The sequence below is a fragment of the Amphiura filiformis genome, chromosome 12 (genome assembly GCF_039555335.1).
Source record: "Amphiura filiformis chromosome 12, Afil_fr2py, whole genome shotgun sequence".
Taxonomy (NCBI): domain Eukaryota; kingdom Metazoa; phylum Echinodermata; class Ophiuroidea; order Amphilepidida; family Amphiuridae; genus Amphiura; species Amphiura filiformis.
The window spans coordinates 47,780,044-47,795,186 of NC_092639.1; the positions used below are offsets into that span (position 1 = coordinate 47,780,044).

General features: G+C 35.4%; 1 protein-coding gene across 1 annotated transcript; it reads right to left on the reverse strand.

Moving 5' to 3' along the window:
• Positions 1 to 2,764: 2,764 nt before the first annotated feature.
• On the reverse strand, positions 2,765 to 13,593 carry LOC140166310 (stabilizer of axonemal microtubules 4-like). The gene is made up of 12 exons (XM_072189729.1): positions 13,436 to 13,593; positions 11,619 to 11,872; positions 10,830 to 10,983; positions 10,228 to 10,359; positions 9,963 to 10,023; positions 9,320 to 9,432; positions 8,819 to 8,890; positions 8,291 to 8,392; positions 7,650 to 7,838; positions 6,971 to 7,059; positions 5,689 to 5,853; positions 2,765 to 4,760 (listed from the first exon to the last, which is right to left on the reverse strand). Exons 2-12 carry the CDS (start codon positions 11,840 to 11,842, stop codon positions 4,664 to 4,666), a joined length of 1,398 nt encoding a protein of 465 aa, XP_072045830.1. The 5' UTR covers positions 11,843 to 11,872; positions 13,436 to 13,593; the 3' UTR covers positions 2,765 to 4,663.
• Positions 13,594 to 15,143: the final 1,550 nt, after the last annotated feature.

The following is a 15,143-nucleotide window of genomic DNA, read 5'->3' on the forward strand; positions in this document are numbered from 1 at the left end:
GGTGCACAAATTCAGAATTTGTATAATCAGGAGAACCAGCTTTCATGCCTTCTGACGATGTAATAATTCAGTTAATAATTGAAGTGCAATTTTTTATCATTAAGCAATCTTTTGTGATTGACACAAAAATACCCTAACAGAAAGAAAGAGAGCAACACTCCAGTGTTGTCTCTTTAATAGGAAGACAAAGGGAAGAATCATTATTATAGTGGTGCAATATTCATGTATTCATCAATTCATGACATTTTGAATTTTATGTATTCCAAGTGATTCAATTATTACAATTAAATATTTGAAATGAATTGATATTAAATATTTGATTAAATATATAAATTAGCATTTGCGATGATTTAAATTGAATTTTAAAAATGAGCCATGTCCATATTACCTTATTCAGGCTGCTGACAACCTTTTACATACTGTGTTGAATTTGGATCATTCAAGTAAATAAAGACTTCCTGTATGCTTTGTGATTGGGTTATTCCAGTTGAAATCTATCCCACCCCTGTGCAAGACATTTAATATTCCACACAGGGAGTGTGAATTTCAAATGGAGTTACCAGAATGGATGACTCCATTTAAAGTCTACACCCCCTGTGTGGAAAGTTACGATCAAGTCTTCAATAGAGGGTGTCTGGGTTTCAACTGGAATATTCCTTAAGATTCAACAAATTTGCTGAAACTATTTCAAGAAAACTTACTAATTTGTTAATGTACAAATATTACAAAATGTTTAATTATTGTGCCAAAGAGGAACATTATTTAGAAAATCCAATTTTCAGTTGTTTTCCAAACCCTATATTATGTACTAGTTTAACCAACATTCCATTTGGAAGACCAATAAACTAGCATTTGACTACAATACTGATGCAATGCAGTGGTTTCTTGTTGGTTTTGTTTTCTTTGTAAGGTAAAAGAAGGTCTAAGAATCCCATTTGGATCTGAAAGAGAGCTGAACACATTTAAACCCGCTCCTCCCTAATAGTACTAAATACTGCTACAGTCAGGACTCATCCTCCCTGGAAAAGTTGACAATCATCAGGTGTTTGACCGTAAAAAGCCAAACCCTCAATATTTTGTTTTCATATTCAAGAAAGAATAATATTGTTTATCAACAAATGTGTTAAATCCATTTCTATTAATTGATCTTCAGACACACAAACCATAAGCACAATTTGATTAATGTCTAGTGTCCTGTACCTATGTAGGGTAACATTGAGGGGTCTACAGGTCTTGTTGGAGTCCCTTTCTACTTCTGCAAGTGTTCAGACACAAAAGTAGGTGTCTGATTGAATCATATCATGAAATATTGGTATTTCATTGGCGGGTGTACTGCTGAAGGTAATACTTAGCCCATGGGGGTCGATGATAGTACGGGAATTTGTTGCTAAACTGAAAGTAATATGAGCATACAGGGAAATAAGCAGTAGCTTTCTTGGTCAGCTACTGGCTACGCCCTGGAAGTAAACATGTACACACTGACACATTGTATGCTCAAATGAATGAGGTCACTCACTGAGCAGCGTGACGCACACACATTGCATACAAACGGATACAATCAAGGCTGGTCATTGGCTGATACGCCTTGCCACAGCGGCAAGCAATAAGACTGAACTAAGGATGTCAACAAAACGTGTACTATAACTAACGTCAGCGTGTTGGCATACCCGTGACGGGACGCACAGGCTCAGGGACGCAAATTGCCAACGTGCTGTCTTTGGAGTCGGTATAAGTTATACCTATATAAGTTATCCTAATCGCTGCCCAGCACTGTTATAGTATAACAGTGCTGGGCAGCGATTAGGAAAGAAGGAAAAGAGGGATGAAAAGAAGGACTAAAAAGGTACAAGAAAGAATCACAGGTATGTGGTTATGTCAAACTTAAATACAATATAAGCCCTTCAACATGTTCAACCCACACCTTCCGAGATTCTATCAAGCTTGTTATCCTGGTATTTACTGGGGTTGCTCAAACATTCAAAAGCTAACCAACCAAGTGCCGGGATCGCATGCGTAGTCTACATACTTCTGACTTCTTAATTCGGCAAATATTTGAAGCTTTGTCATTGAGCACGCATTAAAAATTTTATTATCCATCAGTGAACGTTATTTCGAGAATTTCGACAGACAGTTTGTTTATTGACGGAGCACAAGCCATCATCTGAAACTATCACATCACATGACCAAACTCAGATCACACACATAATCATTTCCGCATTAAATCATTTTTATACTTAATTGCAATTCATTTTATTACACATTTTTTCATTATACATTTTACATTTTTCCTTTTGTACATGTGCCTTCTTTACAGAAAAATTAAGCGATTTTGTACAAGCAACAAATCAATACATGATCAATAACATAATTTTAAAATATTTCAGCTACACATTTCTATTATGGTGTCATCTTTTGTAGGCTTATTGTTAATATTGCAGTATCCTATATTATGGATGAAACATGGTGAAAAAAACATGAAAATTATTAACAGAGTTGGTACAAATATTTAACATTTGTGACATTATCAAGGGGAATGAGTCGCAATTTCAATTAAAAGTTTTTTACATTTTCTGGCAGTTTACAAGTGCTACATTTTGATGCGAATCCCATCAAAATCGGACATCTGGTTACCGAGTTATGAGCAATTTATCAATGGCTGAAAACAATATAAAACAAAAGAATTTGAACACTGTTTTTGCCAATATCTCGAAAACGATATTAGTAACATCTGACTCATTCCCCTTGATCATGTCACATTTCACAGGTTCACAGGTACATTGGACTGACTATTCCATTTGAATCCATACAATCATATGGATGACATGACCTTAATCTCCCACACAGGGGGTGTAGATTTCAAATGGAGTCACTCATTCAGGTAACTCCATTTGAAATTCACACTCCCTGTGTGGAAGATTGAGGTCACATCTTCCATTGATGATCTATGAAGGATACTGCAAACATTTTCTACTTCTCAAAATACATACTTCTTGCCCACATCTATTAGGCTATTCCATTTAAAATCCACACTACTCCTGTGGAAGATTTTGGAAATATCCACCACAGGGGAGTATGAATTTCAAATTGAATGAGCGCATTAGGCAGCTATATTTGAATTTCATACACCCTCTGAGAAAGATTCAACATGAATCTTTCCCTGAGGGAGAGTGAGTTTCAAATGGAGTTAATGTGTTAATTTCATTTGAAATTCATACTCCCTCTGTGAAAGATATTTCCAAATTCTTCCACAGGGGTTGTGTGGATTTTAAATGGAATAACCCATAATTTATACTACAAACCTACAATGACTTATTTCTAGACCTAAATTTAAAGACATAACTTTAGGCAAGATTTAAAAATAATGCATACTACAGATTAAAAAAAATATGATATTAAAATATTTCCTTAAATTTTTGTAGGGAAGTCACATGATGTGGCACCAATTTACCGATAATATAAACATCTTAAAACCCCATTCAGTGATTTGCTCATTAGGAGGATCATAAAAATCATCAAAAGTCAGGTTTGAGCACCTTTGTTAGTGTTTTTAAATGTGCTAATATAGCCTGCTAGTGGTTAAGCTGAAAATTGTGTATTAAAGACAGTAGATGACATTTTACACAAATCTGTATGGAGCTTCAACTTTGTCAACACTGCTGTTTCCTTCATTTTTTGCCAAATTTTTCATCTCAAAAAACCTAATGACAATTTGAATGACTTATCTTTCACTTTTAGGCAATTTATAGGCGATTTTAATTTGTTTACACAATATGCTGGGATCACTGAATAGGCCTTTAGAATAGATCAATATTTCTAACTGTACTTTACTTAACACTTACAGTATAATGGACGGATGTTTATTATAAAGCAGCACATGGACGGGTAATGATTACATATAAGATAAAATAGATTCATGTCAGTAATCATGGTTCTAGCTGCACTTACTTAAAATCTACATTATATAAAAAGGACGGATATTATAGTTCTTAGGCAACACATAATTACTTGGGACGGATAATGATTATGTATTAAATAACATAAATAGCAAAACTACAAGCACGCTTAGTTGAACTCAAATACTAGTTACTTAAAAAGTGTTTGACAACAAGAAGTTCCTTGTAGACCAATCCGTATAAAAAGGAAATAAATCCTAAACTGTGATTTGATCATGTTTAAAATCAGTTTCCTGATGATCAAAAAAGAAATTAAAAAAAATGAGTTTCTTGATGATATCAATTTCTATTTTTATAATTCCACCCTCCCAAGTACATAGTATCTGCATTGTTTATTTAAAATTCTTAGTAGAATCCTTATAATTCAAACATAAAGAATCCTCCAGCAGCTGCAGAGGTTATTCTACAGTAATCACAATTCAGTTACAAATACACATTGTATGTCTGCAGACTTTTGACCAGCAAAAGATTTTGTTTTTGTTGTTTTTCACATTATAGACGATAACATAATTTATTTTATCATCTGTCACAAAATTTTACTAAAGAGAAGAAACTGCAAGACAACATAATTAGTTTCCTTCTTCCATAGCATTTATTAGTAGTGCTCAAGTTAACACATGAGGATGTATGTGTCAAGTTCAATCCTGTTGAACACTTGCACACAAACCTCCATTTATCATGTTTATCCTCTTCAAACCCTGCTATTGTTTCTATACAGCTAGGATTTGTGGAGTGTTGTTGAAGGTCACGTGTCTCTTGACATCATGGGTGTGGTCATCGTAGTAAACATCTCTTGCCTTGATACTCCTGTGAAACAACATATGGAAAACAAGCATTTAGGGTTAGAATCCTTGGGAGTTTTTTGTTACTTTTTTGTTCAAATGTTAAAATATTGTAATATATATTTACTAATTATGTGCAGAACTTGCTTGTCTTAATCATTTGCCTGTACTGGTAATTTCTAAAAGTATGCAACAAATATGTGTGTACATCCATATCAAAATGATGCACTTGTTGGTTGCTACGGGCAATGACGGGTGTCTCTTTTTACTTAAAAGCTAAGAATAACTACCAGACTCATCTCAAGTGGAGATCACTTCAAATCATCCCAAAGTGGCATGGTTTAGTTCTCTGTATTCCTAAACCATGTGACTTGGGGATGATTTTAAGTGACCTCCAAGTTTGAGATGAGTCTGGTATTTATTCCTAACTATGATGTAAAAAGAGACACATGAAGCAGCTGACAAGTGCATCCTTTTGATGTTACACTTTAAATTCATTCATCTCATAAATCGAGAATACAGAATCACATTGATTGATGCACAGTGTTTTGTTACTAATTGCAAAAAAATATAAGCTCTTTTGATATTTTAGCATTGTAGACAGACGCATATGATTAAAAGCCCAATTTCTCCCATAAACAGCCATATAAATCTGTTATGATTGCCAGATATACTATATTGATTTCAAAGTGCCCAGAAGATGTAATGACCAAAGCAAGTTGCATAAAAATTTTTATGACAAAATATTGAAGCATGCAATGAATTTGGGGCTGTTTATCCCACATGACATGGCACATTGCTACACAATTTTGAAGTGGCTACTGCCTATATTTGAATGATTTTGAGTATTAAAGTTGTGTGGTCCATTTTGAGCAGTACCATGTCATTCTCACCAACATCATGGCTTTAGATTTGAATATGAACGTTTTCTAAATTATCAATGAATTACTAACCTTGCTACATATGGATGTAGGTTGCGTAGCTGGGCTGTAGTGTCTAGTGCTGGGCCAAATGCATGCACTGCGGTACTCTTCGTGAATCCATCTGGTAGCTGTGCCATTACTGCTCCAAACGTGCGCCCAGCACGTGCCTTGCCTTTCGGGTTCATGTCATAATGTCTGAAATGAAGGAAGGAAAATGTGTTGGTTCAAGTTTGCAATTTTTCATATGTGTACATCCATATCAAAACGATGCACTTGTCGGCTGCTACATGTGTCTCATTTTAGATAATAGCTAGAAATAAATACCAGACTCATCTCAAGTGGAGGTCACTTCAAATCATCCCCAAATCACATGGTTAAGGTATGTTCTCTGTATTCCTACACCATGTGACTTGGGGCTGATTTAAAGCGACCTCCACTTGAGATGAGTCTGATATTTATTCCTAGCTATTATGTGAAATGAGACACATGTAGCTGCCGACAAGTGCATCGTTTTGATATGGATGTACACATATTTAAACAAAGCAATTTGGGCGATCATTTTTCAAAATCATAATTAGTGGGTGTTTTCCCTGTGCCTCAAGGAAGAACAGAGGATTAATTGTGTTTTCAACTGACGGAGTGTCTCAGGTGAACAAAAACCACTGTGAGATCAAAATTTCAGGTTGAGAAAACTCAATTAATCACACTCCTCAGTTTGGTGGCCAAAACGGTGGGCATTTTAGGGCTAATCTTCCCTCAAGATTTTTGGAATATCATGCAGATTTATTTTTGGCTACTCAAGAGCCCCTCACCCATGGCCACAAACCGAGAGGTGGCTTGGATTTAAGACAAATATTCAGGTTTGATGGAATGTAGAAATAATATCAAAGATAGACCCTGCTTTTAGGAAATGAGTGAGATGTGAAGAAACTTCTACACATTCAAAAGGCAAAACACTTAACTTTAGGCCCCAAAATTGACCTGGGTCCAGGAATTTCATCAGAGAGCAGACTGATTAGCTACCTATAGCTATTCTAATTTCATGTGTGATACTTGTCACACTACCAATACGTTATTCCAGTTGAGATCCATACACTCCCTATAGAAGACATTATCTGAATCTTCCACACAGGGAGTGTGAATTTCAAATAGGGCTACCAGGATGGGTGACTCAATTTGAAACCCACACCCCCTGTGTGGAAGATTAAAGTCATGTTTTCCATAGGGTTGTATGGGTTTCAACTAAAATAGCTCAATGAATGAATAACATTAGTATCCAAGCTACATCATAAGGAAAACAGTTTATACTTACTTTGTGTCATAATGTGTGATCCATCTGAACGGTTCAGGAGGATGCTCTAGCTGTGGCTCTCTGGTGTTGTTGCTGTAACCTGATAACTCCTGAAATGCAGAAAAAGTTGATCTTTAATAAATTTGAAATATTTAGTATTTTAATCGAAAGAATACACAGTAACACTATTTATTGACAAACAGACATGGAAATAGACACAGCCAAACACACCCCACCAACATAATATATGAATGCTCCACTGCAAAATATGGTTGGTGTAGCACATCTAGAAACATGATTATATATGCCAGTTTCAAATTTCAATATTTTACAAACAATAGTTGGGTGACTGGTGCATGCCCACACCCTAGAATTAGTGACAGAGGGAAAAGGTAGGGTCTTTTGGTGTCATGAATATATGAGATATACTATCCAACTCTCCAATATGGAGTCAAATGGCCAGGTGATGTGATCTGCACTGTGGTTTCTTGTTAGTGTTGGTTGCTTAGTTACTGCAGCTTTGAAGCTTTCTGGGTTCATTATGTGACACTAAGTGGAGCTTTTTTCAATATGCTAATAGTAAAAAATGGGGTTTATTCAGCTATACCTTCTCTACAAAATATTAATATTTTATATGTCTTTGCTGAGTACCCCTCTGTCCATACACCAGATACTGATAACCCCAGATTCTGATACATACCTTATTTCCAACATAATATCTTCCTAGTTTCTCATGTTCACTTGGCGCCGGTCTCTGTACACCTTGGAAAGATTTCATGGCTATGCTTGAGTGGTTGTCGGGATTTGTCATATTCAAATACTCTGCAGGGTCCGCCTTCCTCGTTCTCGTCTCCATTGCTTCAGGAACTTGGTCTCGTTTGGTGTAAGCCTGTAAAGGTGATGTAACAGTGTTAAGTCTTTGCTATCAAATCTGTATAGCCAGTATTCAATTCACAAATCTTGTAATTATTCTTTAGTAAGACCCTGTTGCAACGTTTTTATAAAGAATTTTATTTCTATTGTTGTATTATGCCGATTCTCAAGCAGCATGAAGCCAAAAGCACTCAGAAAATTTGCATTTTCAAATCACAACTTAAAATAACTCTAGGTCTGGATTAATTGTTTATACATTTTGTGTGCCTGGAGTGGAACATGTCGTGTAGAATATATACTAGTTACTACTTTTCACAACAGTGCTGTGAAATTGAATAAAAAGGAAATATCTTCACAATGTTTGCATTGTTTCTTTGCATTGTTCCTTGTTTCTTTTGTCTTTTTAAATTCTTCACTCGCTCACTTGCTAATTCACCTAAAAATGTTTCTTAATGAATTGCTACTTACATCAGTCATGACTCTGTTGACATACAGTGGTTTTGCTTTCTCATGTGTAAACCCTGTTTCTCTTTCAGATCTGTTGGTAATAACTGGTAACTTCTCATCACCCTGAAATATTAAGAAGTATCAATTAGACTTGATTTAATGTCAGAAGTACAACATAAATGACTAACTCTTACTTGAACAGTATTAATAATGGATATGGTTTGAAATATGACAAATTATGCGATTTACTTTGACACATTCATAATTATGCTGTGGTAATTATGCTGTGGTGATATGTGGGGATGAATTTTACTCCCAAGAAAGGGTTTTCAAATCTCTAAGTTACTTAACTTGCATTGCTCAGGGGTACATAATATATGGGAGAAGAGTCAGAACACCCTGTAGCTGATTGTAAGTATCACCAATTTGTAGGTATGCAACTTGGATGACATCACAATATTAGTAAAGTGACAAAAAACTGATGAATTTTGAATATATATCAATTTCAATATATTTACTTTCAAGTGATATTGCCTTAAAGATACCTACCTTCATATACAATGATGGTTGGAATGCTGTTTTCATCATACTTCTTCCTGTTGGTCTGTCTGTGTAGAAACCCTGTAAATAAATAGGAATTACACAAATTATATGATTTGATGTTACTTTTTCTACTGAAACTATCATGATTTTTAAAGAAAATAATGACATGCTGTCTATATCACTTAGATTAGTACATTACTTTTGAATGATTTTTCTTTCAGAAAGGCCTTGGTATCCTTATTTTTTACAAAAAACAGAGCTTCCACTTTAGATGTGAGTTGTCTTACTGACATTAAAAATGGTAAAAAGTAGAGGAATTATGTGAGCAAAAATGGTGGTACAAAATTATTCTCCAAACATGAGGTTAGATATGAAATACTCCACGAAAGTTACTACATAGCCAAGTCATATGTGTGCATGTCATGTCTGCAGGTAGACTGGGCCTTGTGTGTGGGGGTGTGTGTGTGTGTGGGGGGGGGGGTGTGTCAGGGTGTGTGTCATACTTACAGGGTATTGATTTTTATGTGGTGATCCCGAGTGGAATGTGATAGGTTCTACATTATATGCATGAGTGTAACCAGAGCCTTCTTTCTTTCCTACAGTTTTGGTTGATGTGTCAGCTGAAATGGTAAGTAAAAGATATGGTATACATGAATAAAACATACATTATCATATTTATGTCATCTGATACACTGCTGTTACTGTACCCCATTCTGTGATTTGTTGAAATTGACAATCCAATTTCTTGATCTCAGAGCCCTAGCAGTGACCAAGAAAGTCCAGACAAACTAGTACCAGCTCCAATGACCAGAAGCATAGAGCAGTTAACAAAAAACCCACTCACCAGCTATCTAACCCCACTCACCAATCACTCTCCAGAGTAGAGTGTCAGAGGGTATATGTCATAGCATATGGTTTGTTGTGTTCTTTTTTATTAGGTAAAAACCAGGCTATTCCAGTTGAAATCCATAATCCCCCTATATGGCAGACATGCCACAAAAGGGGTGTAAATTTCAAATGGAGTCACCCGTTCAGGTAACTCCATTTGAAATTCACACTCCCTGTGTGGAATATTAAGGTCATGTTTCCATAGGGGTGTATGGATTTCAGCTTTGGAGCAAAGCTAGAAAAATCCATCATTAATTCTTACCTCTTATACTCTGTGTACCTTTGTAACCAACTTTATTTTCTGTTGTCATAAATCCTGGTCCCTAAAAAAGAGATGAAAGAAATAAAAATGTGTGAATGAAACGTGTGAAACAAATTTATCATGACAAATTCATTGTGCTTCATTTAGTAATCATGATGATCTATAACATCCAATACTTAAACACTAGGATGTTGCTTATCAGGTACATTCATTGAACTTTTTTAAACAATAATTTATTGAAACATATGCTTGGCTTTCTACTTACATGTCCAGCATTTTCCAGTGACAGTGGATCTTTAGCACGAAGCTTATGAAGTAATGGTCTATGCCTTGGTAATACACCACTGATTGATGGACCTGGGCCATGGTTGCGGGTATCCACACATACACTTCGTACCTACAAACAAGAAGATTCAAAAAGATTGTTATACCTTTGGCTATACTGTTATAATCCTACATTTAGGATAGGGAGTTAACGGTGAGCTGTATAAAAATCAGTATAAAAAGTTGGACATCTTTGATTTTATTAGATTGTTTTCTTGTTGAACCTTTAAAATTTAAACCTTAGAAATTTAATATATTTTTCACAAGAACCAGAAATAAAAAACTTGATCCTAATTAACATTTTTACACATATTCCCATGTTGATATTATAAAGTTTTAACAACCCAGAAATTTTTTTTAAGATAAAAAAAAACATTTCCCACAAAGATAGCTCTAATTTCCACAATTTGTATACCAATTGCAAAATTTCAGTGGAAAAAACTTCTTGGATTTCCCAACTCTGCCTGGCTACAACTTGTTGTTATTTAACCAATTGACAATCATTTTGACTGGTATAACCCAGTTCTCCCTTGATTGACTTACATTGTTAAGAGTGGGTGTGGTAATTGGAAGTTGTCTTGTGAAGCCACTGCCTACTTGTGACATGTGACTTGGCAATGGATCACACCCCGTTGAGTCTGCTGATGGCAAGAAATGTTTCTTTGTGATGGTGGTGTAGTTGTTTCTAAGAATTCTCCTGTAGAAGTACAAGAAATAAAAAAGATTCATTATGATTACCTTCATTAATTATTGGGTTTTCTGAAGTTAATAATCCTTTGCATAAATTCTAGAGAAATCAACTTTATGCAACTGAAATATGGAAATACCTTTACATCTCAAAAAAAATGGAGAACATGGTAACGTACAGTTTCAATTACTGGAACTGATCCAGCCCCTTCAAATGGAGCACTCAATACAAACAAGTTTGCCTTTGTATTTCTCTGCTTTTACCATAAAGGGCACACTGCTTAGCAATTATGCTTCAAAGTCACTCACAGAAGCTGAAGAACTTTAATATCAAAAAATTATTTAAAAGCATTATACCCCAGATAACATCTTGCATTCCAAATTGAGTAACAATTGAAGCAGGTACTTAACAATACTTTTCTCTCCATCATCCAACTTGTTTGATATTACAACCATATTTTTTACAAATCTTCAAAGAAAAGAATTATACTTGAACCTGACAATTTGCCTTAGTTCCATCTATTTTGGAGGAGTGTTACTAGTAAACCAATGTTGAATGAGAATACTGTGATTAATATTGTCAAATATAAAAGATTAACTCTATTTTTTTGGGCATAAAGTTTATTTAAAAAATGCAAAACTTACCCCATAGCAGGATTGTCCAACTCATCCAATCGTTCACTATAGTACACACCAGGCCTAAAGTTAGATTGATAACCAGTTCCTACATGTTTTCCTGTCCTCGGTGTGAATGGTTCCTTTCCAAATGATGTTGAGTATGACGTTGAGTAAAACTTCATGATGTCTGTGTCAGCTCCATTGCTGGTGCTGACATGAGAAGTTTTCTGACCCTGGGGAAGGCGACCCATGATGTTGTAGTTTGGAGTTCCCTCACTGCTCTGCATGGATACAAAATTATGGATCATTCAATCAATCAAATTTATTTATTTTCCATCAAAATTAATAACAAAAATACAATTATAAAAAATACAATATGATGGAGATGGTACAACGATAAGCAGAGCCTGTGATGTATAATTAAAATTACACAATTAAAACAAAACTAAGACTACTGGGAACTGTAGCCATAATTTTAAACAAAAATAAAATGAATCATTCAATTGAAATATGAAATTGTACAATAATCAATGAGTATTATTAACATTTTGTACCATAAAGTAATTTGCAAACACTGAAAGCATAAGAGCAATGATGAACAACTTTGATGTGACATTTTAAGGAGTGGCAATGAAAACAGAAAAGAATAGCCATGATGATATAAAATTTAATTCCTAACAGAACCACAAACTAATCCCACTTTGGAACTGAACCAATGTACATTATACATGTAAAGTTGTTGTTTTTAAACTTCCGTGGTCCGGGTACGCGCTGGTGAATTGCGATCGCATAGAAGTGACAAGGTCGCCTACTACGCGCCGCGCCGAAGACCAATGGGTCAGCCGGCTTGTTGTCAAGTGCATTGATCAGCCAATCAGCGTGATTGTTTATTGCTTTTGCGTTTACGCTGGTGTACGCGATACGCACAGGCACGACCACGGAAGTTTAAAAAAAACAAGTTTACATACAATGGATCGTGGATGTGCTGGATTGAATTGATGTAAATTGTATATATTTTTAATCAAAAAAGAAATGATTACAAATACAATTTATATGTCACATCATAATACTAATCACAGAGTGTCCGTCCGCTATCGTGTACTCGCGGTGCGATATCGCGTTCGCGCGGTGCGATATCGCGTGCTTGCGGTGTGCTATCGTGGAGTATCAACGGGGGTGTGCGCAGAGTACCGCATCGCGCATCGGAAAGCATTACAGTGTGACTAACAGGTGCATCTCATCAGACCAATAGGCCCATTTTAAAGACATGATTAACATAAAAATCATCAGTTATGGTAAGGCGTATATAACCCGTTTGCGTTCACATTTCTCCCGATTGAATTGACGGCCTACATCCAGACACTACTAGATTAATTTCGGGGTATTTTGGGGTCCTCCGATGTGGTAGCAGGACAGGGCTTGGAAGAGACGAACGGTGGGTTTTCAGATTATGGGTTCCGAGAACCGCCCAACCCGAGAACCGCGAAATCTAGTTCAATATGTTATTGTAGAAGAGTTGGAAAATGGCAAAAAAAAAAAAAAAAAGATAAAATACATGATGTTATTTTTAAAGCTTTCATACTCATAGGCCATGAGCTTTTAAAATGGTATATACCCGGTATTATGTAACTGAATTCCTCTAGGCTAGCCTTCTCCACTCCGTCCAATAAATTGGAGAATATCAGTCTGAGTAACCTCGGACTAGATATTATTATAGTACTTTTGGCAGAATCACTGGAATGCAGATCATACATGATGATAAGATCATTGGTATCAGAAGGTTCACAAACTAAATCCTCAATTTCACGCATTTTTTTCAACCCAACCCCTTTCTTTGTACTTACCCTGGTTAAACCAGCCAACAACTATCTTTGTCCACTAAATGTACCTTGAAATGGGCTTAATTTCCGTAAAATTCAAAAAAAGAAAAGAGCGATTTATCCCCTCGCGAAACGCGAATGTCTCACTGATCACGCCTGTGTCGGTCGGTATGCAATGTATACACGGGTAAACAGCTGACACATGGGCATCTTGTTGTTTACAACAAAGTGTTTCCAGTGTCAAAATAAAATATTTTCCTATATTTTTTATAACATCAAATATATGCAATATTAATTCTTTATAATGAATTAATTGTAACGTTTATTGCTTTGCGTATTCAGAAATATAAGTTTTATGGAATAAAATGGGGGGAAAATATACTTTACTGTATTTATTTTAGAGAAAAATGTTTCTCGAAACAAACACATACCAACGCGGAAGTGATCGTGGTGCGGGTCTGTTGCCCTTAACGACGCGATGAATATTCATAGCAGGGGGTAATTGAAGTTGATTGATTGAGCTTGCCTAAACAAAAAGTTTCAAATCAAAAGGGCAAAAGGGCGTGTAAGCTATGGAATCACAAAATTATAGCAAAGTTGGCTAGAATACTTGGATTATGGATAACCTAATATAAAATCAGTACATCTTTTAAAAAAAAAAATAAAAACAATAAATAATAAATTCGCCACATAAAAATAAATTCGTTTCAAGTCCCCACTTTCTGGGATCATAAAAAAAAATCAATTTTCATCATGATTGCTAAATTCATAAGCACAAGTTTTGACCAAGAAGTCAAAACCCCGAGAGTTCCTTACCATATATTTTTCAAATTTTATGTCATTAAAAGGGCATTTCGTGATCCACAGCATCATCCCCCACTTTTCTGAAAAAAGTTGAGATTTTTATATCGGTGGAAACCTCTGGCTATATAATGTTTATGTACAAAAAATTCTTGCAGATTAATTCGTAAGATATCGTGAAAGATGAATTTCGTTCTGGTATACCAGAACAAAATTACAGCACATTGTCTATGGAGGAGTGTAATACACATAATCATGCATTTTTGGGAATAAGCTTTTTTTCGTGGATATCTACTGAAAAATGTCCAAAAAAAGAGCATGCTAGAATCACGAAGAGCACACTTATAATATTGTCATAGCTTCATTTCAATCTGCAATGGTCAACTCTCTTTAAATTGCAAATCTTGTGCAAAAAGCTACTATTGTCGCCGGTTTTGTCGACGGTAAATTCAATGAACTATGACCGGGACTATGACCATGATGACTTTGCTAAAAGAGCGCTTATAAATTGATATGTAAATGAGGGGCATAAATGACCATAAGCATGATAAGGTGTGGCATTCACGCCTTATGGTAATAAAATAATGATACATTAGAGAATGAATTTGGAGAAAACCTTCTGATAATTACAAACACTCGCTGAGCAGCAAGACCTTCCCTCTAAGCTTTTAATCCGATAAGCTGATTATCTATTTGTTTTCATGAATTGGAAGACATTCTTTGATATATTACTGAGCTCAATCATCTGAAATTACTGGAGCGTGAGCCACCCAGGCTGGTGGCTCAGCATAGTATTTTATTAACAGAAGGTTTTCTCCAAATTCGTTTCCTAATGAAACTTAGGTTCACAAAAGTTGAGTGCTACTCAGAGTGCTACTCAAAACGTTTTAGATGAAAATCTTGAAATATTTATCTTCCACAGGAAAGTTAA